Genomic DNA, 27565 nt, shown 5'->3' with positions numbered 1-27565 from the left:
TTTAAAATTAAAAAATACTATTTTAAAAGAAAAAAAAAAACAAGGACCAAGAAACGAGAGCTCGGATAAGGACTCAGAATAGGGACATGGAAGCCAAGTTTGGTAAAAGCTCAAAGGATCAGTGAAGGAGTTCAGCTAAAGTTCCCCGCAAGGTCCTCCTTCCACCTGGGCCACCTGGGCCAAGCGCCTTCCACTCGTGACGTCATCGCCTCCCCAGCCGCGAGCCACCCAGAAGCGGATCCATCGCACCCTCCCGGCAGAAGTAGGGAAAAGGCTAGACCCCGCCCAATCCGGAGGAGGGTGCTGCGCACGCGCACAGGTCTCCGCCTCTGCCTCCGCCTCCGCCTCCGCCTCCGCTTCGGCGCTACCCACCCTTCTCCCCTCAGCAGGCCTTCTGCCTGGCTTCCGTAGAAGCCGGACAGTGAGCGCAGGTGCAGTAGAGGACCCGGAAGTGAGGGTGCTCGCTGACTGAGGCGGCCGGGTCCGGCGGGACCGTCTAGTCGGAGCTGGCAAAAGGGGGCGCGCGGGGCGGCGGGAGGTGAGAGGAGCGTGCGCACGGGGTGGGGGTCCCCTGTCTCTCTACATCCCCTTCCACTTCGAACCCTCCCCCGCCGCCCCAAGCCGCGCGGCCCCAGGAGCCCACTCCTTGTACCAACGGTCACCCCGCCCTGACCCTCCCCCTCACACGCCGTCTCCCCACCCCACGCACGCCCCCCCCCCGTTATGCACCTCCTGGGGCTCCCTCCCGTGCACACCCTGCCCAGACCCTTCTCTTCAGGCACGCCCCCGGCCCTCCCTCGACTCATGCCCCAGCTTCTCACGGACCCTCCTCCTTCACCGGATCTCCCCCTCACACGCGTGCAGCATGTCCTGAACCTGTTTCCTCGCCCCCGCCGGGCGCCCTCAATGTCTTCCCCCTGGAGGTACTTTACCCATCCTGGCCATGCACATGTCCTGCACACATCCCCCTCCAGACTCGACTTTCCCTACTTCTCAGCCCCCAGCCCCGAAGCTCCTTGTCGCTACACCCTCACACACATGCTGCTTCTCCTTCCCAACCTTCCTCCAGAATCCCTCCACTCTGATGACTCTCTTTTCCTCTTTTCTTTATAGCCTGCCCTATTGATAGCCTTTCCCCCTCACAAAAACCTCGCCCACGAGACCACCCCCCTTGTTTACGCTTCCCCTTCAGATAGAAACACACTCCTTCCCGACACACCTATTCAGAGCTTGTGAAGGCAGTCCTGATTTTCTGCACACGCATTCTGTCCTGGCTAGTTTGAAGGGTGGAATGGTGTAGGAGAGGCATGAAAGGAAAACCTCTTTGGAAGGAATTGTCGAAGCAGGCATGGTGAGGGCCTGTTTTGTGGTGATCTCAGAGACATTCATATCACTGTTTTCCATTTTTATACCCCTACACTTTCACATGTCCTGGATTCATAAGCTTTTTTGTCTAGATCTGCTTTCTCTAAATTGTCCCTATGTGATTATCTTCCTCTATCATCCCCCAGATATTAATTTTGATTTAGTTACTATTGTGACGCCAGGCAGTTCTTGCCATAACTTCTTCTTTCTTCTGGAACTGTTATTCCCTGCTTTTTTTTTTTTTTGCTCTTTTTATCACTGTTTTAATTTTCAATTCTCCCCGAGACCCTTCTCCAGATTATACCAACTATCTTACCCTCTCTTATCTCTTTTAATTTCTAAAATGAGTGTTGGAATAGATGACCTCTAAAGGCCCTTCAGGCTCTAAATCTATGACCAATCATTTTATTATTATTCATTATTGTTATTATTTTATTGTTATACCTCACTTCATTTCCTTGTTTTCTCAAGTCACTTTGCCTTCTTTGCCTTTCATGCCTCATCATGTCTAGCATCTGATGCTCTCCCATAACTACCATTTGTCCCCACAACAGCCCCAATTCCTTATGTCTATGTCCCTGCCCCTGATCACTGGTCCTAGGTTCCTCTTCCCTTGTCTCTTCTGACATAAGTGAATTCTGTCCTGCAACCTTCTTCCATGTCCCCATAGCTGCTTATTTTACAATGAGTGCTTTTCCTCACTCTGCTCCTTTTCCTCCTCTGCTCCAGGTGCCCAGGATGGTGGGAGAACGTAGAAACAGAGATTTGCTGGTGCCCCTGGGCCCACGACTGCAGGCATACCCTGAGGAACTGCTCCGGCAACGCCAGGGTCATGATGGGCATCCAGAGTACTTGATCCGTTGGACTGTCCTTCAGCGTGGGAAGGAGGGTGGAGTAGGCAGTGGCAGCTCCCTGGAGGGCAAGGCAGAGCATATCCTCATGTGGCTCTCAGCCCCCGAGGTCTATGCCAGCTGCCCCATGCTACTTGGTGAACGAGCACCAGCCACGGGACCACAGCATGAACCAGTGGGGAGTGTGAGTGCCTTTCCGCGGGATGCGGGGGGGCTGGACGAAGCCTCTCTGGGAGAGATGGCCGCAGATGTTAGAGGACTGGTGCGTCGAGCTGCCAGACAACTGGACGGTGGTGGGGGCTCGAGTCCTGCAGCCTCCGTGCTACACACCATCCATGTGCTCAGCGCCTATGCCAGCATCGGACCCCTTGCTGGTGTCTTCAGGGAGACAGGAGCCTTGGACCTGCTCATGCACATGCTGGGCAACCCTGAGCCACAGATTCGCAGGAGTGCTGGCAAGATGCTACAGGCCTTGGCAGCCCATGATGCTGGTGAGGGCCAGCGGGGGAAAGAAAAGGGAAGCAGGAAAGGAGGTGGGACAACAGCATGACCTGGGATGAGGGACCGCTTGCAAAAAGAGGATGTCAGCACCTTTTGGTTTCATCAGTGAAAGTGATGTCTGCCAGGGCTCAGTTGCAGTGAACTTAGAGCTACAGGTTCACACCCATTGATGAAAGAGAACTATGAACAGAAAGAGACAGTTTCTCTCTTTCATAGAGTTTAGAACTTCCTGACCAGATGTTAGTCCAGATGGTTATTGTGTAAGACATAGTCTCCCTTCTCAGAGCATTGTTCCCCCTGTCAGCCCCTTTGGTGGGAAAGGACCTGGTTCCAGTGGAGGGTGGAAGAGAGTGAGTCTGAGAGGCAGGTGATGAGAGTTGAGAACTGGGCAGAAGGTGGTAAGTGGGCTCCCTGGGACAGGATGCAGAGCAGGGCTTGTATTTTAGGGAGCAGGGCCCATGTGCTCCTGTCACTGAGCCAGCAGGATGGCATCGAACAACACATGGACTTTGATAGCCGCTCCACTCTGTTGGAGCTGTTTGCAGAGACCACATCTTCTGAAGAGCACTGCATAGCCTTTGAAGGGATCCACCTGCCCCAGGTAACCTAAAGGAGTTGGGAAAAGGGCTGAGGGCTGGGCTTTCATCCCTCATCACCTCCCCCCCCAATCTGTTGGCAATATAGTTAGAAGAAGCAAAGTGGGGAGATCACTGACCTGAGCCTAGGGTGTTTATCCTGCAGATCCCTGGAAAGCTGCTCTTCTCCTTAGTGAAGCGTTACTTATGTGTCACATCCCTCCTGGACCAGCTAAGTAGCAGTGTGGAACCAGGGCCTGGGGAGTGGGGGAACCGGTGCTCCCCTAACAAGGCCTCCATTGTGGAGAAGAGTCGTGGACAAAGGGAATTGGAGTTTAGCATGGCCATGGGCAACCTGATTTCCGAATTGGTTCGGGGCATGGGTTGGGACCGGGGCCCAGGGAGGCAGCCTGCATCTCCCCCTCAGCCTGCCCGATCTATCTTTCAGCCCCGATCGTCTGTGCCAAGCACCATTCTCCCAACCCTGCTTACCCCTCCTTCCCCCAGGAGGCCAAGCCGGGCCTTCAGACCACGGTCTGAGTTCTCGAGCCTGAGTGGCTATGCTGACTATGTTCAGGAGACGTTACAGCCGGGGATGCGTGTTCGAATGCTGGAAGATTATGAGGAGATCGGTGCTGGGGACCAAGGCGAGTTCCGGCAGAGCAACAATGGAATGCCCCCTGTACAGGTATATGTGAATGAAGTGGGAATGGTGACTTGGAAAGTTGGGATGGTAGAGTAGCATCCCTGGGAAAGAAAGACCCTAGAGAAAGTAGGGGAAGGTTAGAGAGTGACTCTATCCCTACCCCCCTAGGGAGGGAGAATCTCCATTTGCAAAAGATTGCATCACTAAGAGGCCAGATAGAGAGATGATTCCTGGTAGGTGAAAAGGAGACAGAGACATCTAAGGATACTGTTGCCCACATTCTTTTCTTATTTGGCAAAGGGGAGGAATACAAGTTTGGGTCCTTTTTGTCTTCTTTCCCCAGCCTCTGCTCTAGATAGAAATTGTGGCTGTTATGGAAGCTTTATGTGGAAGGGACCTAGAATGCTGGGGCTAGAGTTAGGAAGTTGTTTTTGTTGTTAGGCATTTCTGACTCTTCATGACCCATTTGAGGTTTTCTTGGCAAAGATACTGGAGTGGTTTGCCATTTCCTTCTCCAGCTCATTTCACAGATGAGGAAACTGAGGCAAAGGGGGTATAGTGACTTGCCCAAGGTCACACAGCTAGCAAGTGTCCAAAGCTGGATTTGAACTCATGAAGATGATTCCAAGCCCAGGTTCTATCTGCTGTGCCACCTATCTGCCCAGCTGCCTCCTTCCTGGAGTCAGGAAGACCTGAGTTCACATGTGATCTTAGACATTTACTAGCTATGTATGACCCTGGGTAAGTCATTTAACCTTCTTGCTCAGTTTCCTCATCTGTAAAATAGGGATAAATAATAGTCCCTACCTCTCAGTGTTGTTGAGAGGACTCCATGAGGTGATAATTGTGAAGCATTTAGTATAGTGCTTGGCATGTAGGAAGTATAAAAGTTAGCTATTATCATGATAGTTAATTATTATTATTATTATTCTTATTATGTGCCCAATGTCTGGGCTTCCAGCTGAGGTTGCTCCCATAGACTTAGGTGACTGAACTTTCTCCCTTCCTTCTTCATGCCCCAGGTGCTGTGGCAATCGACAGGCCGTACATACTGGGTGCACTGGCACATGGTGGAGATTTTGGGTCCTGTAACTGAGGACAAAGTTGCTGCTGAGCAAGAGAAAGGGACAGGGGGCAATGGGCCCCAAACCTCAGGTATAGGTGAGCTTGGGGAGGCAAATACACAGGTTCCTTGGGGAATAGTCTATGGGGGCTTGTCTGGGTAGAGGTACTGTGACCAAAGAGAGATTCTGCCCCTGCCCCTGAGCTGCCCTCAATGTGTCTAATATCATATTCTCCTCGACATTTGGTCAGTACCCTTAATGTCTCATGCCCACAGTGCCTCCTTCCTTAGACTGGAAGCCCCTTGGGGGATTGTATGCCCTGCCATACCTTAAACCTGAGGCTCAGAGCAACACAGAGTCTGGATGCCTGAGCCAGGCTGAATGGTGGGAGCTACTTTTCTTCATCAAGAAGCTGGATGGACCCGAGCAACAGGAATTTCTCCAGCTCCTCCGGGAGAACCTGGATGGAGAGGTATGATGGGCCCAGGAATGGAGCTCTGAGAGGCTGGTCTGCTGGTAAGGGAGAGGTGAGTCAGGATGGGAGGGGCTAGTAAGTAGAGATCAGGTCTAAGGGGCTTCAGAAGCTGGACATGGGTCTGAGGAAACCATGAGGGCCCAGGGTAGAGGAAGATGAGAAGGTATTCCAAAAAAGATATTTCCTCTCAATCCCAGTGGCCCCCTTTCCCTATTGTTCCCTATTCTTTCCTGTGTGTTACAAGTTTTCCTCATTGTCCACAGACCCTGGAGGAGGAGGCCCTGGGTGTGCTCTCAGTGCCAGTGGAGTTGGCACAGAAGTTGGTATTAGCACTCAGTGGGCAATGCAAGGGCAGCACCCACAGTGACCTGCTGAGCTCTCATGTCTACTGCAAGTATGGGCCACAGCCTAACACAGGAAATTCAGCTAGTCCGGCCCCTGTTGTGACTCAGGACACTTGCACCCCCAAGGCATCATTGCTTGAGAAAATCAAGGTGGAGACTGAGCCCCCCAAGGCACAGAATGATTCCCCGCTATTCAACCGGCTTCTGGTGGTGGAAGGGCTGGTTCTGCCCCCTGAACTGAAAGAGTCAGCCAGTGGTGAGTTCAGCTATAGATTAGGCACTTGGTGGTCCAGAAGGAAGAGAGTGGGGAAGGCCACCTTAGCCTGTAAGCTAGGCCTTAGGTGAGGTTATGGCCTACATTTTTTACCTGGAAGGATCCATTCCACTGGATTTGACTGGGATCCAGTCCTCATCTTCCTTCTCTGTTTCCAGTATTCCTAAAAGAAGAAAATCCATGTTCTAGGGTCCCCCAATCTTGATCTTCATTGAATAGGTTTACCTCTTGGAACCTTAAGATTGTTGGCCAGGGAATCCAGGGAGCATCCTACATCAAGGAAGACTGAGACATTATCTCTTTTTCCCTCCACTCCAGAACTGTGCAGTGCCTTGAGGGGCCCTGGTCGAAGGAGCTCCCTGGAACAGCATGTGACAGAGGCCATTGCCATGGTGCAGAGATCCAACTCAGAAACAAACCTGCAACTTTCAGGTCTCTATGCTCTCTCTAAAGCTGTGGAAGAAGCCACAGGTCGTGACCACCCTCTGCTCCGTCCGGACAAAGCCCTCAGGTCAGACCCTAGGAGAAATAGTAGATGATTGGCAACAGAAAGTCCGGAAGGTGGTGGGAGGGATGAGGCCAGGTATAAGGGGAAAGGATGCAAAGCCAGGTAGAATAGCTGAGCAGAATAGGACATGAGGCATAGGAAGAAGGAATGAGGGCTAGCCCAGGGAGAGGGAATGAGGAAGGAGAGCAAGAATTTCAGAGCAATGGAAAATATAATTGGAAGTAAGGCAGGAAGGGTTGGTTGAGGAGTGGAAAAATTCATCAAAGTGAGGGGAGAAGATTGTAGAGTATAATAGGTAGATTAAGAGTTAGGAAGAGTCAGTTGAAATAAATGAGGGAGAGTTTATGGCTTAGAACAGTTGAGAATCAAGAGAGAAAATTGGGAAAGTGTATTCCATCCTCCCCCCACCCCCTAATCTCCAAATCAAAATTATTTGCTGCTCTGATATCTTTTCCCTTTAGAGAGAAGTTAGTCAAGACACTGATTGAGCTGCTGACCAATCGGGTTGGGGAGAAACTGCTGGTGGTACTGGCATTACGCCTTCTTTATTTACTCATGGCTAAGCATGAGTGGCGGCCCTTGTTTGCCACAGAAGGTGGAGTCTATGCTGTGCTGGTCTGCATGCAGGAGTATAAGACTTCAGTTCTTGTGCAACAGGCTGGGCTGGCGGTAAGTAGGGGGAATGGGGATGGATCATGGTGATCTTCACTACTTCTGGACCATCCCCAGTGTCATCCCTACGGTTATGTGGGGCCAAGACAGATCATGGTACTCTCTAGTCCTCAACATTTTTACAGCAGAAGTCAGTTTAAAATGAATATCCAAAGCAACTTTGAAAGCGAAAAGAAGGGGCAGCTAGGTAACAGAGTGGATAGAACTCTGGCCTTGGAGTCAGGAGGACCAGAGTTCAAATCTGACCTCAGACACTTGGCACTTAGCTAGCTGTGTGACCCTGGGCAAGTCACTTAACCCCAATTGCCTCACCAAAAAGGAGAAAAAAAAAAGAAAGAAAGAAAGTGAAAAGAAATCACAGGAAGACAGTCCTGTGGCCTGATTCGAAGTGGGAGACATGATTCCCCCACCTTTGTTTTGATGGATTAAGGTAGGTTATTGCCAACTGATGATACCATTTTTAGTACCAGTTGTCAGAGCTACCTTTTGCTCACCAGCTTCTTCCTCGAAGCATTGGTTGGCTACTAGCAGCATAGGCCTCAACAGCAGTCAGTGATTTCACTATACCATAGAGATGATTCTGACCATATCTTACCATCTTACCATGCAGGCACTGAAGGTCTTGGCTAGTGCTGGACCCTGTGAACTCCCCAGTGGAGGCAGTGGTCGAGCATCCCCTTTGGCAGCTTCTGAAGCCCAGATGATCCGGGAAATCTTTGCCAGCATTGGCTCAGCTGCCCGCCCTGGCACTGACAACCTGTTGGGAGCAATCCCTGCTGCTGTCATCCTTATGCTACAAACTGAAGGGTAAAGGATTTTGCTGTGTTTTGCCTCACCTCTACTGCCTATCACCTCTGTACTACCCAATTTCACACAGTTACCTCCTATACCCTTTTGAGATTTGTCACTACTTGTCCACAAGTTACTTTCACCTTTTCCTCCTTGCAGAAATTCCCTTTATTCTTCCATCAGGTTAAACATTGGTGGTGCTGTCTTAACTGATATTGGGGCAGATTCTGAATAGGAATGTGGGGTGAGGAAATCCTTAACATTTGTAGAAAAAGACCCTTATCTTTCTTTAAAATTTAATTTTTTTTCCACAAAAAGAAATCTATTTTCTCTCCCTCCAACATCCTCCCTATTGAAAAAAGAACAGTAAAAGAAAAAACCCTTATAACAAATATGCTTAGTTAAGCAAAACAAATTCCCACTTTGGGCATGTCCTATGTATGTATGTATGTGTGTGTGTGTACATGTGTGTGTATGTGTACACCCATGTACACACAAACACAAAATTTTTGTCTTGCAGGCCTGAGTTAGTATGTTCTTAGAGGTGGGGAGATTTATGAGGTGTACTCATACATACAGACAGTACTATTTTAAGGCCCATGAGGGCAGGGACAGTGTTTTTTCTACATTTTGTATCTTCCTCAGTATTAGCGTAGTGCTGTGCAAACGGAAGATGCTTGATTGTTGTTTGTTGAAGTAATGAATACATGAATCTGGGAGCTTGTTACTGGAGGTCTTTCCTGCTTCAGCCACAGGATAGTGTAATGGAAAAAACACTGAATTTGGACTCAGAAGGCCTCAATTCAATCTACCTCAGATACTTTGACCACCTGTTTAGCCTTGGACAAGTCACTAAAACTGAGTCTCTGCTGCTCAGTTTCTTCATCATTTAAATGAGGGGGTTAGAGTAAATGCTTTCTGAGGTCTCTTCCAGCTCTTAAGTCCTATATTTTTCCTTCCCTTCTATTCCTTTCCTTCTTCCTCTGTCCTCTGTCCTTCTCCTCCCCCATCTCCATCCTAGGTGTTCTTCAGCTGTAGGCAATGGGCTGCTCCTCCTCAACATGCTCATGTGCAACCATCAGGCGCTAGGGGAGCAACTGGCAACCCAGGAGCTGCAAGAAGCCCTGCACAGCCATTGTGGTGGAGGATCAGAGTCTCTGCCCCCCCACCCGCACCCTCATCCTCACCCTGCTCAGCCGGCTTTCAGAGCATGGGCCCCCTGGCAGTCCAGAGCATGCAGGTACCGCCATGGGCCAGGAGGGGCTGGGGAGTGGTATTTGGCTCTGGAATACATAGGAAATCAAAGACTGCTAGCCTCTAGTTGGGCACTGAGACACTGATTTATCAGCATTTCTACTGTGGGATGCCATTAAAAGTCAGATAGAAATAAGGAAAATGGGGTTCAGTGGTCCTCAATTTGGATGTGGGTGTGGGTTTCCTGAGTCTGAGGTATGAGAGGCATTAGAATGGGCAGTGAATAGAGGCTGAGAAGTCCCTTCTGGAGAGGGCGTTGAACACAGGAGACGTTCTCATTTCTTTGGGCTGGTTCTGGTATAGTACTGCCAGAAATTAGAGAGATAAGATGACTTCTTGATTTTCCCTTAATGAGGCAATCTAGGATCAGAGAGAGTGGGGAAAGTTAAAGTGGTCCCAAGAGGTGGGAAAAGAACATGACTAGAAAGAGAAAAATTTTGGAAACTTTGGAAAGATTGAGTCTCTTTTTAGTTAGTTTTTTGGAAAATAGAAATAGGAACAATACTTTATCTCTCCATATTTGAAATCACTTAATTTGGAAACATAAAAATATATTATGTGTAACATGGCTTTCTTTGAAAAAAGAAAACTCACAAAAGGCCCCAGAAAAAAGGAGAGAATTTCCTATATATTCCTATGTTGATGGGGGTAGGCCTTCAGTTGTTCTTTCTTCCTGTGTGTTTGAGCTATAGTAGCAGAGCCACCTTGCCCTGAGCCCCAGGCTGGGACGGATGAGCCTTTGCTGCAGAGCCTGGTGGGGAGTGCTGGCCCCTCTGGGGAGTTACTTTTGGAGCTGGAGCGTAGCATCTGCCCTGAAGGATCCCGAGAGGGTGATGTGAACCAGGTACTGAAGAGACTTCAAAATCAGCCCCAGCCTTTCCTGCTGTTGCTACAGAGCCTGGAGACCCCAGGACCTAACAAGTCACTGCATATGACAGTTCTGAGGTGAGAGGATGAGTGGGAAGGAAGGAAATAATGGGCACTTTAGGTGATGGAGGGGTGGGACCTGAGATCAGAGGATGCTGAGATAGGGTAGAGACCATGCAGGAGTGGAAGTCAGTGGTCAGCATGAAATAAAAAGACTCTATTTCAATCTCCACCAGAATACTGATCAGGATGCTGGATTTTCCTGAGGCCATCCTTCTCCCCTGGCATGAGGCCATGGAACCATGTCTGGCTTGCATGAATGCCCCCAGCAATGACCGGGAGGTATGACTCTTTAGTAGGGAGGGATACTGGGAGCAGCATCCAGAGTAGGAAGTAGAAGACATTATCTGTTGCTATTTCCTTTTGCCTGATTCCTGTTTTCCACTATCTCTATCCTTGCATCTATTTGACCGAACTTTGTGTATTTGGCTTTGCACCCTTTTCTACTCCACCTTCCCTGGTCCCCATCCCAGGTGGTCCAGGAATTAATCCGCTTCCTGCATCGCCTGGCCACATTACACAAGGACTGCGCGGTGGTTTTGTGCCGCTTGGGAGCTCGAGAGGCCCTCACCAAGGCCCTAGATAAGCACACAGCACAGCTGCTCCTGGGACCCGAGCTTCGGGACCTAGTGAGCGAATGTGAGAAGCATGCCCGGCTCTACAGTAACCTCACAACAAGCATCCTGGCTGGATGTATCCAGGTCAGGAGCATGGGAAATGAAGGAGATAGAGCCTAGAAAATAACAGATTGGGGCGGGAGGTGAGAGAAAGTGCTGAATGAGAATGTGGGACCACAGCAGCAAGGGAGGGGGGATCAGGTGGAAGGGAGGGAGCGTCTGACCTATCAGTCTAATTTGGGATGACTAGGGATATAGTGTATTCTTTACGCAGACCTCTATATGATACTATAGTCTATAGGGTTTGGTGGGAGAAGGAAAAAGCAAAATCTTAGTCGTATGACTTTTTTGCCATAAAACGTGTTTTTGTGCCCCTCTGTCACTGTGTTCTGTCCTGCCCCTCTATTCCCTTGTGTGTCAAACCCACACCTACTCCTGTTGTCTTACTACAGATGGTGCTTGGCCAGATTGAAGAGCACAGAAGAACCCACCGGCCAATTAACATCCCTTTTTTTGACGTCTTCCTCAGGCATCTCTGCCAGGGTCAGTGTCTTTCACCTACCTCTGGCTAGGGTCAGTGGCTGCCTCTCCCACCCCACCTGTCCTGGTCTAGTGGTATTCCCATTCCTTCCTTGCTCTCCTCTGTCCCTTGTCCTTCCCTCAACCAGACTGTGATTTGTTCCTTCTTTTTTGTCCCTAGGGTCCAGTGTGGAGGTAAAGGAGGACAAGTGCTGGGAGAAGGTGGAAGTGTCATCCAATCCTCATGGAGCCAGCAAGCTGACTGACCGAAACCCCAAGACCTACTGGGAATCGAATGGCAGCACTGGCTCTCACTATATCACCCTACACATGCACCGTGGGGTCCTTGTCAGGTGTGGTGAAATGGACAGTCACATGAGGCATGCTCATGTGTTCCCTGTGTTCTAGATAACAAATACACTATCATGCATTGGGGTGCTATGTCTATACCTCCCTGGACCGTTGTGTAAGGGAGCAGCATGTAAAAGCCCTGTATGTGGTATGAGGCTGCCTAGGTCTGCTCTTGGTTCAGCTCCTTATTCAGTTGTTGACCTTGGGCAAATCATTTCGTTTCTATGGGCCTCACTTTCCTCATCTGTAAAAGGAAGGGCAAGGGAGGGGGACTTACATGATTTCTTAAGATCCCTTTCAGGTCTAAAATGTTTTGATTCTTTGACTCCCTGGGCCTAGAAGTACAGGAGAGGAGGAAGTCTCTAAACCCTGATTGAGGAGCTACCCTCTGGGCATGGGCTCTGATGGGTTCCTCCCCCCTAGACAGCTGACTCTGCTGGTGGCCAGTGAAGATTCAAGCTACATGCCAGCCCGTGTGGTGGTGCTGGGGGGAGACAATGCCAGTTCTGTCAGCACTGAGCTCAACACAGTGAGAACCCCCCATACACCTTTCTCCTATTCCCAGCAGCTAATCATTATATGTGGCCTGAACCCCATGCAGAGAACCCTCCTCCAGAGGGAACTTTTTAGCCTTTTGTCCCAAGGGAGGGCATAAATAGTGACGCTAAGAGTTAGGATTGTGGAATTGTGGAATTGTGGGGCCCCGAGGTCCCTTGGATCTTGTGAAGGAAGGAAGAGATCAGTGGTCCTAGGGGCTATAGGAAATCGATAAATTGATTAGAGGCAAGAGGGAGAAAGTACACCGCCATTCTGCGTCATCAGGAACATGACAGCTTTTTCCCCTGCCTCAGGTAAATGTGATGCCTTCTGCTAGCCGAGTGCTACTCCTGGAGAACCTGACCCGCTTCTGGCCCATCCTTCAGATCCGTATTAAGCGATGCCAGCAGGTAGAGTATAGTGCAGGATCCATGGAAGTCAAAAGACCTCTTTGAAGGGGTTAGGGAAGCATTAAACAGAACAATAGCCTTGTGACCAGGGGACAGGAGGAATAGGGTTGAGAGAGTTGTTCCTAGCATATGAAGTACTTGAAGAAAGGATACCAGACTTGAAGTTTGGGTTCTTGACCTAGTTGGGAAGAGTTCCAGAAGGCAGTACAGTTCTAATAATGTGAGAGTTATTTCTGGACAGTTACGAGACGCTCTTGGTTAGTGGGACTTTGGGCCCTAATTTTCTACCAGCCCTTTGTGGCAAAGCTTGGCTGAAGTGGCTTTGGGGGAGGGAGCCAAGCTATTGCGGGAAGTCAATGACAACCACATGTTTCAGGGTGGCATTGACACCCGTGTGAGAGGGGTAGAAGTTCTGGGCCCCAAACCCACGTTCTGGCCACTGTTCCGGGAGCAGCTGTGTCGCCGCACACACCTTTTCTACACTGTTCGAGCCCAAGCCTGGAGTCAGGACATTGCTCAGGACCGGAAGCGCCTGCTGCAACTCTGCCCTAGGTGTGGAGAGGGACATCGGAGAGGCTGGGGCTAGTGTGGTGGAGGAGGGGGGAGTAGGACAGGAGTGAAGAGGTCAGGGGCAGGGTGAGAGTGGCTGCCTGGGAGAGTCCTGGGGGATTCAAGGAAGGGGATAGAGCAGTTCTGGGGGATGAGGCCCTCCTGATGTCCGTGGGGGGCTCTTGACATGAGAACATTCAGGGTGTGGTATTGAGGGATAGTCTTGGGGCCAGGGGCTCGTGCCTCTAGCTCCTGACCCTGTCACCAGACTGAACAGGGCTTTGCGCCATGAGCAGAGTTTTGCAGATCGATTCCTCCCTGATGATGAGGCTGCCCAGGCCCTGGGAAGGACATGCTGGGAGGCCTTGGTCAGCCCCTTGGTGCAGAGCATCACTGCCCCTGGTAACTATCCCATTGCCTCTCCCCAAGAGACTGCCCCCCGTAACTTCCACGAGTTCTGCTCTGGTAGCTTTCTCCAGGAACTTTCCCTGGTAGCCATTCTGTGACATCTTCCCTAGTAAATGCTCTTGGTAATCAACGTCTCCCCTCAAAACTGCTCCTGGTAACCATCCTATAACTTCTACTATGATAACTTTCTTTCAAGACCTGCCCCTAGTAATAATTCCTCAATCTCCATCCCACCAACCAGCGCATAATTTCTTAATTTTTCCCTGACCCTTCACCTGCTGTTTGTTCCCATGTTGCAGTGTCTTCCTGAACTGTCTTCCATTCTCAGATGGCAGTGGGGTGAGCCCCCTGGCCTGGCTGCTGGACCAGTACCTGGAGCACAGAGAGAAGGTCCGTTGCCCACAAGGTCGAGCAGATTCGTTTACCTCACGGGTCCGTCGCCTCAGCCACCTGCTGGTGCATGTGGAGCCTCCCCCAGGACCTCCTCCTGAGCTTCCCACCCGGCCCAGTGAGTCTCAGGGAATGAGTCCTCATTGAGGGTCCACAGATAGGGATTGTCAGGAAAGAAAAACCACTCCCATCCTTCCCCTAGCAATGTTATCACAATCCACTGCCCTCTCTTCCTCTGTTTCTCCTTAAGCCTCCATTTCCTTTGTTCTTCCAAGTCTATGACATTTTCTACCCCTCTCATCCATCCTAGAAGATTGTTATAGGCTGGGGATGGAGGGATGGTATCTTTTGTTCCTCATCACTCCTGCTCTTCGTTATGGAAAGTTCGGGGGCTGGGGTGGGGCATACTCAGGAGAGCATCCTCAAACTGGGGCCCAGAGTCTAAGACTTTTCCTCCTTCTGTCTCTGTCTCCACAGATGGCAAGAATAGTAAGAGTCGGGAGCTGAACTCAGGGGCTGGACTAGGACCTCCTGGTGGCAGCCTGAGGGGTATCACCCAGTGTTGGAGGGGTGTGGTACAAGAGCAGGTGGGCAGGGTGGGGCCAGTAGGGTGTGGGGAAGGCCTGGACAGCAGTGGCTGCCCCTTCACACTCCTGCCTCTTGCCCTCAGGTGAGCAGGTTTCTGACTGCAGCTTGGCAGGCGCCGGACCTTGTGCCCAGCTACTGTAACATCTATGAACGGCTCCAGAGTGCTGGGGCAGAGCTCTTTGGGCCACGGGCAGCCTTCACACTGGCCCTCCGCCAGGGCTTCTCTGGAGCTCTGCTTCAGCTCTCCTTTCTCACTGCTGCCCACGTGAGTCCTCTTTGCCCCCTCATCCTCAGATATGGGCTTCCAGATTCCCAGGCTTCCTCCCCACTCTCCATTCCTAGTCCCCTCCCCTAGGGCCTTTTTCCTCCCTTGATCCTCTCCCCCCCTTTTTTCCCTCTGCCCCTTTTTCACCCTTTCTCTCTTCTATTCCTATGGTCAGGTGAGTGAGCAGTTTGCCCGGCACATCGACCAGCAGATCCAGAGGAGCCGGGTAGGTGGACCCCAGGGGGAAGAGACGCTGGGCCAGCTTCAGCGGAGCCTGGAGCCCATGATGGTTCTCTCTGGCCTAGAGCTGGCCACTGCCTTTGAGCACTTTTACCAGTGAGTGTGGGGCCTCAGAGGGAAAGGCAGAGGGCAGGCAGGCTGACAACAGGGAGGGGACAGGGGAGCCAGGCATGGCTGAGCGGGGACTCTGGGGGGGCCCTCCAGACTCGAGGGAAGGAAGAGCCCCATGGAGCAGCAGAGAGGGGGAGCCCAAGGTCCTGAGAGAAGGCTGGCGCCGAGTCCGTCCTCAGTAAGATCTGGGCCGTGCGCTGCAGGTACTATCTGGCAGATCGCCTCCTGAGCCTGGGCCCAAGCTGGCTGGAGAGGGCCGTGCTGGAGCAGATTGGGCTCTGCTTCCCCAACCGACTGCCCCAGCAGATGCTGAGCAGCCTGAGCACATCAGAGGAACTGCAGCACCAGTTCCACCTCTTCCAGCTTGAGCAGATCGACCAGCAACTCCTGGAACAGGAAGAAGATGAGGAGCAAAGGCCAGAGGCCCAGCCCCAGGAGGAGGTGAGGAACAGGGGACAGAGACCCATCCCCAGGAGGAGGTGAGGTGATAGAGAGAGGCTAGAGGCCAAGCCCCAGGAGGAGATGAGACAAGAGGCAGGGGCTGAAGCCCCAGCCTCAAGAGGAAGTGAGGGACAGGGGCCAGAGGCCCAGGCCCAGAAGGAAGTGAGGTGCTAGAGAGAGGCTAGAAGCCAGCCTCAGGAGGAGGTGAGGGACAAGGGTAGAGACCCAGCCCCAGGAGGTGAGACAGGAGGCAGGAGCTGAAGCCCCAGTGTCAAGAGGAGGTGAGGGACAGGGGCCAGAGACCAGCCACAGCAGGAGGTGAGGCAAGAGAAAGAGGCTGGAAGCCCATCCTCACAAAGAGGAGGTAAGAGCCAGGGGCCAGGGACTCACCCCTAGAAGGAGGTGAGATGATGAGAGAGGCCAGAGGCCCAGCCCCAGTGGGAAATGAGGGACAGGGGATTTAGGGATGGGAGGACAGGAAAAATATAGAGCTGAGGAAGCCCTTCCCTGGGTAGAAGGATATGTGGTATTCATGTTTGTATTCAAACAGAGCACCTGGCCCCAGTGCCTTGCACCCAGTAAGAGTTTATTAAATATCTCTTCTATTGGACTAACTTGAATGAAGGAGGTCCCTGAGAGCCATTTGCCTCCACAGCCAGTGGAGGAGCTGTGTCCTGAGGAGGCAGCCCCTGAAGTGTCTGTGCTGGTCCTGTCTCCCCGCTGCTGGCCCGTGTCCCCCCTCTGCTATCTCCATGAGCCCAACAAGTACCTCCCTCCAGCTCTCAGTACCAGCCTCAGCCGGTTTTCCAACTTCTACAGTCAGAGTAAGAGCATGGGGTGGACAGCTGGGAGGTGGGGCTGATTAAGCATATGGGACAGCAGCCTGAAGAAGATGATCTGATAGGAGAGGGTTTATGTAGAAAGATATAATGAATAGAAGTTTTGGCTTCAGGGTGTATGGAAATAAGGTAGCACTCTAAACTATTGGCACTGTGTTACCACTGGGGTCTTTAATCCTTAGCATCCTGCTCTTGATAAGTTCAAGAGTTCTGTGGCAGTAAGGGAAAATAGGCAGAATGGACAGCCATGGTCACCAGGGGGCACACATGATGCTGAAGAAGTGTGGTACGTGGGTGCCTATGGTACCTAGAGTCCTTTTTCTGTTTCATCAAATGTAGACTCTTAAAGTTGGAAGGGACATTAGAGATGATCTAGTTCAAATTCCTCACTTTTTAGGTGAGGTACATGGGCCTTAGGTGACTTGCCCAGTTGGTGGCTGCACTTTTATTGAAATAGCATTTTCCTGCCTCAAAATCTGGCACTATATCATGTTTCCTGAGCTTCGAAAGGGGAAGCCAGGAGATGGGTGATACCTGTTGAGAGGGACCATCCTCCTGACCCAAGGGTGGGGTGGCAACAGAGGCAGCTGTCCAGGGCAAAATACACAGGGTGTGGTACAGAAAAGGGATATTTTAAACTTTTGTAATATTCATTTTTAATGCCAGAAAAAAACACTCCCAATGGAGTAGGCTACTGTTTCATAGTCATTTAAATTCACATGTACAGTGAAGACTCGGACTCTCCAAAGAACTGTAATGTAGAGGCAGAGTAATTTTTAAATCTTATCTGAGATCCCGAACATCTTGGCTTTCTTCCTTCCATAGATAATTCCCATGCCCATAGGGGAAGCTGTCAGTGTAATGAAGACACGTTCCTTGCCCTCAGTAACCTCCTAATCTCATGATCTTTGTCTCCCTAGCTTTGAAAGATTGTAAGCTTTGAGAATTAGATTGATGTTTTACTAGTCTCATATTTCCCATAGCAGCAAACACAACGCGGGACACATAGGAAGGACTTACTAATTATGCATGAGGAGACAGGCTTAGAAAAGACTTTGAGACACAGCCTTCTGTTGACAGTTCCTTCTCTCCATTCACAGGTCAAAATCGGCCAGTCCTAGACCTGGGGCCTCGTCGTCGACTGCAGTGGTCGTGGTTGGGCCGGGCTGAGTTGCTCTTTGGGACACAGACACTGCATGTCTCCACTTTGCAGATGTGGCTTCTTTTGCACTTCAACAAGATGGAGGTATTACAGTTCTCCCTGCCTCATCCTCTTTCTTCATCTCCCTGATTTTACCCACCTTTGATCTTCCTATCTTTTCTCTGTCCTGTGTGCCTCCCACCATCCTTTTTTTTGTCCTGTCTTTATGACCACCTGAGAAGCCCTAACTGCCTGTATTCGCAAGTGACCTCTCTCAGGAGGCAGCCACCCTAGTGCAGGTTTCCTTCTACTGCCCTCAACCAGTGTTGTGGCCTTATCCCTAAAGCTCAGCCATTTGCCAGGATTGCTGTAGGAAGGGAGTACTTTATAACTCTAATTCTGTTATTCCTTTCACTAGGAGGTACCTTTAGATACTCTGCTTCAGAGCTCAGACCTCTCTTCAGAGCTGCTGAATCAAGCCCTTCAACCTCTCACCTCAGGGCTTGGCCCCCTGAGCCTTCATGAGGGTCAGGGTTTCCCTCCTGGAGGTAGGTAATGGATACTGTGTAGGCACTTTGCCCTGGGGTAGGGCAGGACAGGGAAGGGGAGGTGAAGGGAGAAGGAAGAGATTTAAGCTTTTACACCACTCCCTCCCCTCAGAGGAGCTGTTTCCTGTCCCCTGGCCATGTTTCTGAGGGCATTGGGGGTGGGGGTGGTGTCTCAGGTGTGCTGCGGCTTCGGGAGGTGAAGAAGGAGCCTGGGGGGGAGGCCTTGTGGCTGCTCCCCCCCCCAGACATACCTGAGTGTGGAGGAGGATGAGTGCCGAACCTTGGAGAGGAAGAGGAACCTCCTGAGCTGCCTGCTTGTCCGAATCCTCAAAGCCCATGGGGAGAAGGGCCTGCACATTGATCAGCTGGTCTGTCTGGTACGAGGGAAGGGGTCCATGGAAGGTGGTGAGGCAGGGGCTCCCTGGGGAATGGTTATTGGGAATGGTTGTCTGTATACTCGGCTCCATAATGAAGAGACCACCAAGGGGAGGGGGCACGTATGGATCTGGGAGCACTGCAGAGTTGTTTTGGGGCTTTCAAATCCCACAGGGTACATTCTGGCAATTAGGTGGCAAAGGGGAAAGCATGTTGGACTTTAGTTCCTACCTCAGACACTTACTCACTTTGTTATCCTGGGAGGGCTTTTAACCTTTCTCAGCCTCAGTTTCCTCATTTGCAAAATAGGAATATTAGCACCTACCTCAGCAGAATTGTTGTGAGGATCAGATGGAGATAACATGTAAAGCACTTTACAGATCTTAAAGTGGCACATAAATGCTAGTTATTGTTATTCTGTGGAAACCAGAGTGGGGATTGGGCTTGGGTGACAGTGTCCTCTGTGTGTGTCCCTAGGTGCTGGAGGCCTGGCAGAAGGGCCCATCTGGCCCCAGGGGCCTGAGCAGCAACGTGGGTGGGGAGGCTGGCTGCAGCAGCACTGATGTCCTCTCCTGCATCCTCCATCTCCTGGGCCAGGGTTATGTTCGAAGGCAGGAGGACCGGCCCCAAGTCTTGGCATATGCAGCTCCAGAGCCTACAGATCCCCAGCGGGGTCAGGCCAACGTCCCTTTCTGTGGCACTCGGAGTGTTGGGACCTCCCAGCTCAGGTAGGGCTGGAAGACCCGCCCTGGTCCCTCACTTTCTGTCCAACTTGGAGCAAGCTGGGGGAGCTTGACTTGTGGTGGGCACTGTTGGGGCCCCAAGTTTCACCTCCCCACCTGCCCTCATCTGGCAAATGTTCAGTTGAATAGGCATTTTGTATCCATGATGTGCTCCAAGATACTGAGGTTGCAAAGATAGCAGTCTCTGCCCTCAAAAGAGCTTATTACTTTTTCCTTATTAAGCATATTTCACTATAAACAAACTTGTTTTGAAAATACAGCTCCATTCAGTAGAAGCTCCTTTAGTGCACCTATTGTATTCTTTGAAGCCACTGTAAAACACGAAAACCCATGTTTGCACAAAGGACAAATTGACAGATATATTCACTTCTTAGAATCACTACCACTTTTCCTTAAATTGGCACGTTCCCATGATGCTTTAAAAAAGATGATTAATTTTGCCAAAATAGTGTACTTGTTCACAGTCATACATAATCTGTCTCTAGGCTGATCTTGATTGGGGTGGGTTAGGCTTGGCTAGGTTGTATGTATGAGACAGGGTTACTGATAGTTATTCTGTACCCCATCCCCAACTAGGCCTAAAGAAGTAGCTGCCCTGGCCTCCTTGCAGCTACCTGCAGGCCGAACCATGAGCCCCCATGAGGTGGAAGGCCTAATGGAACAGACAGTGAACCAGGTGCAGGAGACCCTGAGCTTGGAGCCAGATGTTGCACTGCATTTACTGGCCCACACTAGATGGGGGGCTGACCAGCTACTACAGAGCTACAGTGAAGATCCAGAGCCCTTGCTGCTGGCCTCAGGCCTTTGGGTACCTCTGGCTCAGACGCCACCGCCACTCCCCACCCAGTGCCCTGTTTGTGTCAGCCCCCTGAGCCCTGAAGACCAGCCACCCGCCCTGTGCTGCATGCACTACTGCTGCAAGGTGAGGACCCCACAACTGACCCCCGCCTAGCCACACATCTTTTCCCCACCTAACTAAAGATCTGTTTCTCTTCACTTCATGACTCCCTCTCTCCTTGATCCCCTGCCCTTAATTTTTTTACTTAAGCTGGACTTTCATCTACCTCAGTTCACATTCCATTTCTACTCAGGATACTCTTTCTTCCATCCTCAATTTTTCTTCTCTCCCCTAGTCTTCCTTACAACATGGATTTTCATTTCTTTCTGGATATGTCTCTTCTGAACGTTTGTCCTTTTCCTTCTCTTCATCCCATCAATTCATTCATTCATTTAACAAATATTTATTGATCATCTACTGTGGAAGGCCACGTGGCCTAGTAGAAAGAGTGTTAATGCTGAGTCAGAAGATCTGAGTTGTGGTCTTGACTCCAGTACTGACTAGCTGAGTGATCCTGGACAGATCACTTCACTTGTTTTTGTCTCAGTCTCATCACCTATAAAATGATGATAATAACTTAATTATCTACATTACAGAGTTGTGAGAAGAACGCTTTAGGGCTAGCTAGGTGGCGCAGTGGATTGAGTGCTGGGCCTGGAGTCAGGAAGACCTGAGTTCAAATTTGGCTTCAAACACTTACTAGCTGTGTGACCCTGGGCAAGTCACTTAACCTCTCTTTACCTTATTCCACTGGAGAACAAAATAGCAAACCACTCCACTGTCTTTGCCAAGAAATCTCCATGGACAGTGTGGTTCATCAGGTAACACAGAGCCAGACACGACTGAACAACAACAAAAACATTACAGGAATGTGAGAAAAAACACTTTATAAGCACAGTGTATATGAGATGTTGGTATGTGAATTGTACTCTGCTCTAGTCACCACTGGGAGATGTAGGCCCTGCTCAGTCAGTCAACTTTCCCAAGCCACTACACTGCTAGGTCTTGGGAGCACTAAGCCCAAAGTGAAACAATCCATGTCCTGAGGAATTTAGAATCTAGGTGGGGTGATGACACAAATGAAAAATTCAGTAACAATTCAAAGTACTAAATGCTTAAGTAAATGGCAGAAATGCTCCCAGACTTTAGAAGTGGGAGAGAATCCTGTGGCTATGGTGGTTGGGCCTCCACGGCTGGGACAGGCAGGGAAGATAGGGTAGTGCCGAAGTGTCAGACTCAAGGCTAGCTGCTCAGATGTGCTGACAGAACTCCAGAGTGGGGACTGAACCACATTAAAATGTAATTGGGAAATATTTAAGAAAAATAAATAAAAATACAAAAAAAGGGAGATAATGTTAATTTGTTTTTTTTTAAGTCAGTAGACATTCCCTTTTTGAGTTTGACACTTCTGGGATAGCAGATGTTCCAGGCAAGAGAAGAAGCAGCACAAGCCAAAGTTAGGGATTGAGAATGACTTTTGGATTGCAGTCGAGTAGACATACTGCGGCAGAAAGTATTCTTGTGGTGGGGTAATGGGAGCTAAAAGCTGATGCCTAACTGACAAACCAAGGAATGTGAACTTTATCCTCTGTGTAATAGTGAATCATTGTACATTTTTGAGGTGGAGAATAAGATGGTTAAAATAGTAATTCAAAATGATTAGCTCGGCAATCTTGTGCAGGATGGATTGAAAAGAAATGAGAGAGACTAGACAAGAAGCCCTGTGAATACGGGTGGGAGATGCTGAAGGTCTGAGCTATGGTAGCAGCATAGATAGAAAGAGAGGAATGAATTTGAAAGAGATTGTGAGTGAAGAATTAATTGACTGGAAATGTACAATGGGAAAGGAAAAGTTGAGGATTACTGAGGTTTTTGGAGCCTGAGTGACTGGAAGAATGACATATCATTGGCAGAAATAGGGGAAGCCTATTTTGAGGGGAGAAGGTTGGTTTTTTTTAGTGTCATTGTTGCCTTCTGCTTTTACGTGATACTCATTTCTGAATATATCTCTTCCTCTCCTATCCCCACCAAAGCTTCCCTCATAATAAGATTTTTTAAAAAGCAGATCAGCAAAACAAACATCCTTTCAATGAAGAAGCTATGGATGTATATGTTGTCAGACGTGGTCTACATGTTGGCTGGTTTTGCTGATTGGTTTTAGATATTAAATTTGTAGTGACTTCAGAACAGCCAAGTGGAAATGTTCAACAGAGGAGTGGAAGTAGAGTTAGAAAAAAAGATTGGACTCAGGAGAGAGGTCAGGGTAACGTTAAAGTTTTGAAAGGCAGCCATGTAACCCTAAACCTTGTCCTCTATACCTTTTACCTTATCTGATTTCCTACTTAGAATTGATGCCTCCCTTCTCTCCCCTCTTCTGATTCTCTTCTCCTTCCTTCACTCTGTGTTCATCCATATGGTGTTTATAGACCAGTGCTCCCTCCCCAGCTTTCAGAGATTTAGGTTTGGGTCATTCCCCAAGAAGTTAATAATAATAACTAGCCCTTGTTTAGCATTTGAAGATTTACAAAGCCCTTTCCTCAAAACAGCAATAGGTTATCTAAGTATTTCAATTTCATGGAGAAGGAAATTAAGACTCAGAAAGATTGAATGACTTGCCCATAGCTAGTAAATGTCAGAGCTGGAATTCAAGTCTAGATCTTAGGGTTCCAAGTCCAGTACTTGATTTCTACTGCACTGAGATCCAAATCACTTCAGGTTAATCTTGAGGGGAGATGTCTGGCTGGTGCTGAGTAAATTTAGGTGTGACCATCTGGCACAGTCCCCTTCTGAAGAGTCTCTATAGGTCCTAGAGTATAACCCCAGCTGTAGGATGGTAAGGGGTCCTTAGTTCTGACCACCTCAATCCTGTATTCCCCTAGTCCTGCTGGAATGAGTACCTGACAACACGAATTGAACAGAACCTTGTGTTGAATTGTACCTGTCCTATCGCCGACTGCCCTGCTCAGCCTACGAGTGCCTTTATCCGTGCCATTGTCTCCTCCCCTGAAGTCATTGCCAAGGTACTCAACCTTTCCTTTCCCAGTCTCACATCCACCCCAGCTCCAGTGATTCAGAAGCTTGAGGGGCAGACCCTGGGTGGGGGTTGGAGGGATACAATTCTGGTATTTAGTGAAGGTCTCATGGAGTTATCTCCTAATTCTCATGGTGTCTCTGTCTGTCACAGTATGAGAAGGCCCTTCTTCGGGGGTATGTGGAAAGCTGCTCCAACATGACCTGGTGCACCAACCCACAGGGCTGTGACCGTATCCTGTGCCGCCAGGGCTTGGGCTGTGGGGCTGCCTGCTCCAAGTGTGGCTGGGCCTCCTGCTTCAATTGTAATTTCCCTGAGGTGGGCACCCCTGTCCCTATACACATATTCACGTTTCCCTCACACATACCCATGCAGAGAACATACACATTCATGTGTGCTCATGAGTGTGCATGCCTGAAGATACAGTATTGTTTGTTTCTCTCTCTGCTCTCTTGATACCCCTCCCCATCATTCCCCCTTCCTCCATCAATGGAGCTCACTCTTCCAGCCTGATGGATTTGGGGTCTCTGCTCTCCTTTTTCTACTTCTCTACTCAACTCAGGCTCACTACCCTGCCAGCTGTAGCCACATGTCCCAGTGGGTGGATGACGGTGGCTACTATGAGGGCATGAGTGTGGAGGCTCAAAGCAAGCACCTGGCCAAGCTCATCTCCAAGCGCTGTCCCAGCTGCCAGGCACCTATAGAGAAGAATGAGGGGTGTCTACAGTAAGAAGGGGAGGAGGCAGCGGCTGTGGTGAAGAGATGGGAAGAGGGATCCATATGGAGTTATTGGCCCTTAGCCTTAAAGCCCTAAACTTTACCTGGCTAGAACAAATGAGGGAACTCAAGAGAAAGGGCATTTTTCAGTTGGAGAGGGGTGTTGAGAATAAGAGGAAGGAGCTATATGTTGGAGCAGATTTGTGATCAGGTTGTAGAATTTCTGAGGCATGGGAGAAGAGTGGGAGAATGGTGAACCAGAGGTTGGGAAGCACAGTCAGGACATGGGTGCTCCTCACGTCAGGCCTTGGGTTTTATGACACAGTAATTTTAGTGGAATGAAGATTCCCTGCGTCCTTCAGGAAGGATTTGGGGGTACTGCAGCAAAGAACAGCTATGCCAAGTCCTCTGGACCCATGGCCTTGCTGGTAACCTTGCCCCAATATGGGCCTCCCCAACAGCATGACGTGTGCCAAATGTAACCATGGCTTTTGCTGGCGCTGTCTCAAGCCTTGGAAACCAACACACAAGGACTATTACAACTGCTCAGCCATGGTGAGAAGGATGGAGGAGTGGAGATATGAGGGTGGAGGGTATGGGAAGTTAAAGCTCTCAGAAGTGCCTTGCAGGTCAGAGCCTGGGCTTTGTGTTCCAGAGCATTGGTTATCCATCAGTTGTAGGGAATGCTTCCCTTCCCCTCATTCCCCTCAGAGAGGTTGGTGGAAGTAGGGTGGAAAAAAAGGGAAGAAAGACTTAAGACATGACAGCTGTCTGTAGGCTTGATAAGTCTATTCAGAGGTAAAGCCTGTCCATGGAATACCCTAAGCTGGTATGGTTCTGTCCCTTGTCCCTAAGGAGAAAGGGCCAACTCCTAGAACACCATTCATCACACTTCAGGTTGAGGGGGGAGGTTACTGAAAGGATGAAAGATTGGGGAGTCCTTGCGCAACGATTTCTTTCCTTGCCCCCCAAAAAAGACAACCTGTCCTTCCCATTTCCTGTTCCTTCATCCAGGTAAGCAAAGCTGCCCGACAAGAGAAGCGGTTTCAGGACTACAATGAGAGATGTACTTTCCATCACCAGGCCCAGGTGAAAGGGAAGGCCTGAGAGATAGACAGGAAGTCTGTGGTCGCAGTGGGAGGGCCACACGCTGGGCTAGGGAGATACAGCTGAGGGCCCAGGAGCATCAGGAGCCCTGAACTGTCTTAAGTTTTGGAGAATGAAACTTCAGCTTGCATGTGCTGATGCTAATACATGCCTCTGTGGGCAGGAGTTTACACTGAATCTACGGAGCTGTGTGTCTGCTATCTCAGAGATGCCCCCACCACAACCCCTCACCTTCCTCATCGATGCCTGCCGGGGCCTAGAGCAGGCCAGAAAGGTTGGATGGGGTGTTTGGGAGAGGTAGGGGTCTGGTTGGTCTGGCTTCCTTCCCGTTGTCTAAATTGAAGTAGAGAAGGGAGAAGAGACAGGCCCAGACTGCCTGGACAGGGCATGCAGGAACCAAGTAGAGTTGAGGAGGGAGGTGGTCTGAGCTACAATTGGAGGGCTCTCTAATCACCCCCCAGGTGCTGGCCTATGCCTGTGTATATAGCTACTACAGCCAGGATACCGAGCGCATGGATGTGGTAGAACAGCAGACAGAGAACTTGGAGCTGCACACCAACGCCCTGCAGATCCTCCTGGGTGAGGCCCCCATTCCTAGGACAGCACGCTCATGTGTGTCCCCTCCCGCAGCCTTGAGGCAAGGCCAGGAGCAGCCTTCCCCCTCCCCTTTGCCATGGGTTCCCATAGAGAGAACACCCTTCTTCCTTCCCCCTCACTTCCTTCTCTGTTCAGTGGACAGCCTTCTCCCTGCCCACAAGGAATAAAGACCCCTGTGCTAAACCATCTCTGCAGAGGAAACCCTCCTGCAGTGCCAGGACTTGGCTGCCTCTCTGAAACTCTTCAAGGCAGAGCACCTCAGCACAGGCCTGGAGCTTCTTCGGCGTATTCAGGAGAGATTGTTGGCCATCCTTCAGCACTCCACGCAGGTGCATGCCCCACACCGCCCTGCCTAGGCTCCCCCTACGCACACATGAGCACCCCTCCCCCAGCACTCACACACTCCCTCCTAGTGTTCTCACAGAAATATTCGAGCCTCTTCTCTATACGAGAGTCACTGTAGAACATCAGCACATTAGATGAAGCAGTTCCTGCCTTCTGGGAAGGCTGGCAGTTTAGTGGAAGATTGGCCACATGTTAAGAGAGATCATGCACCAGTTTACATTACCACTTGAGTCCTGCGTAAGTAGTTAAGATACTGAATATGCTAGTTCACAACAGAGGAAGGTTACTGGCTATTTTTGGGTAGTTGAGGAAAGTTTCATGGACAGAGGTGTGGAATTTGAGTTGATCTTGAAGGATGAGTAAGATTCAGTTAGGTAGTAACCTGTCTACATGGCACCTTTACATACTGCATTCTACAGGACTGCACAGTATCTCTACCCTAAATCTTTTGACAGGAGGAAGCCCAGTGAACTTTGTCTACCACCTCCCACATTCAGGCTTTGGTCTGGGATACTTAGGGGAAACATACTTTCTCTCTTCCCCTTCTCCCTCCTTTTCTCTCTCTCTCTCTCTCTGTCTCTGTCTCTGTCTCTGTCTCTCTCCCTCTCTCTTCCTCTCTCTCCCTCTCTCCCCCTCTCTCCCCCCCAGCCCACTTCCCCTCTCTCTCCCTCTTCCCACTTCTCCTTCCCCTCTGTCTTCCCATCCCTTCTCTTCTTCGCTTTCCTTCTCTCCTCCTCTCCTCTCTCTTTTTTCCTCTCTCCCCTCCTCCCTTTCCCTTCCCTTCCCCCACTTCCCCCAAACACTCCAACTGATGCTGAAATCCACAGAAATGTGGACGAGCAGGGGACTCTTGACCATTCAGTGACCCATAGCCAACAACCCTCCCACCCAGATCTTTTCTTCCCTCTGGCAGGATTTCCGAATTGGTCTTCAGACTCCGCCAAGTACAGAGCCACAAGAAGTGAAGGTGTCTAATGTGCCCAGCAACCAGTGAGTAGAGGAGTGAGGGTGTTCTTGGGACTGGTAAGGGAACAGGGCCTTGTACTGCTGAGGTGGGGTAGTATGAACCAGAGGGAAAGTCATGTGTCTTTTAGGTACTCCTTGCGTAAGCTTGCTGCTAAATGTGCCTCTTTTCTTTCCCTCCTCTTTCTCATCCTAGGCCGCAGGGCTCCTCAGAGCTGGGTCAAGAAGAAGATGAGGAAGATGAGGATGAGGTACCAGGGTGGCAGCAGGATGAGTATGATGATGAGGAGCTGGATGATGACAATTTCTCCTATGATGATGAGTCAGAGAACCTAGATCGAGATACCTTCTTTTTTGATGATGAGGATGAGGATGAAGGCTATGACTAAGGGGTGGTGGCTGTGCCTCCCCCCAGAATCAACCCACCCCCAGAAAGGGTAGAAAGTACCTCGGGTGACTATTTAGGAGTTAAGGCACTTTGGGGTGGTGGTGGGGGTGGGTCATCCCTGTCCCATAGAGGGGTCCCCCAGGAGGGCTGCCCTGAAACTCTCTGGGGAAACTGACAACCAGGGATCGTACCTTGTTCTGTTTATTAAATAAACGGCTTTTCTTGTATCTGTCTTCATCTTAGTGCCTTCCCTCTGAAACTG

General features: G+C 50.1%; 1 protein-coding gene across 1 annotated transcript; it reads left to right on the top strand.

Moving 5' to 3' along the window:
- The first annotated feature begins 1332 nt into the window (after positions 1-1332).
- On the top strand, positions 1333-27530 carry CUL9 (cullin 9). Its single transcript, XM_027838348.1, is given in 43 exon segments — positions 1333-1351; positions 2095-2707; positions 3164-3318; positions 3459-3980; positions 4961-5099; positions 5278-5474; positions 5741-6077; positions 6414-6606; positions 7065-7272; positions 7886-8082; positions 9086-9224; positions 9226-9304; positions 10011-10263; positions 10422-10527; positions 10719-10946; positions 11315-11405; positions 11563-11734; positions 12156-12261; positions 12584-12679; positions 13056-13231; positions 13497-13630; positions 13965-14144; positions 14504-14613; positions 14697-14879; positions 15055-15215; positions 15434-15671; positions 16327-16495; positions 17611-17756; positions 18070-18199; positions 18376-18433; positions 18435-18576; positions 19052-19302; positions 19894-20239; positions 23035-23175; positions 23340-23504; positions 23749-23912; positions 24365-24458; positions 24918-24992; positions 25174-25284; positions 25472-25589; positions 25803-25936; positions 26866-26942; positions 27112-27530. Coding segments are annotated over 43 exon segments (7530 nt in total). The 5' UTR covers positions 1333-1348; the 3' UTR covers positions 27305-27530.
- The last annotated feature ends 35 nt before the right edge of the window (positions 27531-27565 follow it).

Source organism: Vombatus ursinus, unplaced genomic scaffold (assembly GCF_900497805.2).
Source record: "Vombatus ursinus unplaced genomic scaffold, bare-nosed wombat genome assembly UNPS02014826.1, whole genome shotgun sequence".
Lineage (NCBI taxonomy): Eukaryota > Metazoa > Chordata > Mammalia > Diprotodontia > Vombatidae > Vombatus > Vombatus ursinus.
The sequence above is the reverse complement of the archived record's forward strand: the minus strand, read 5'-3'. Positions and strand labels throughout refer to the sequence as shown.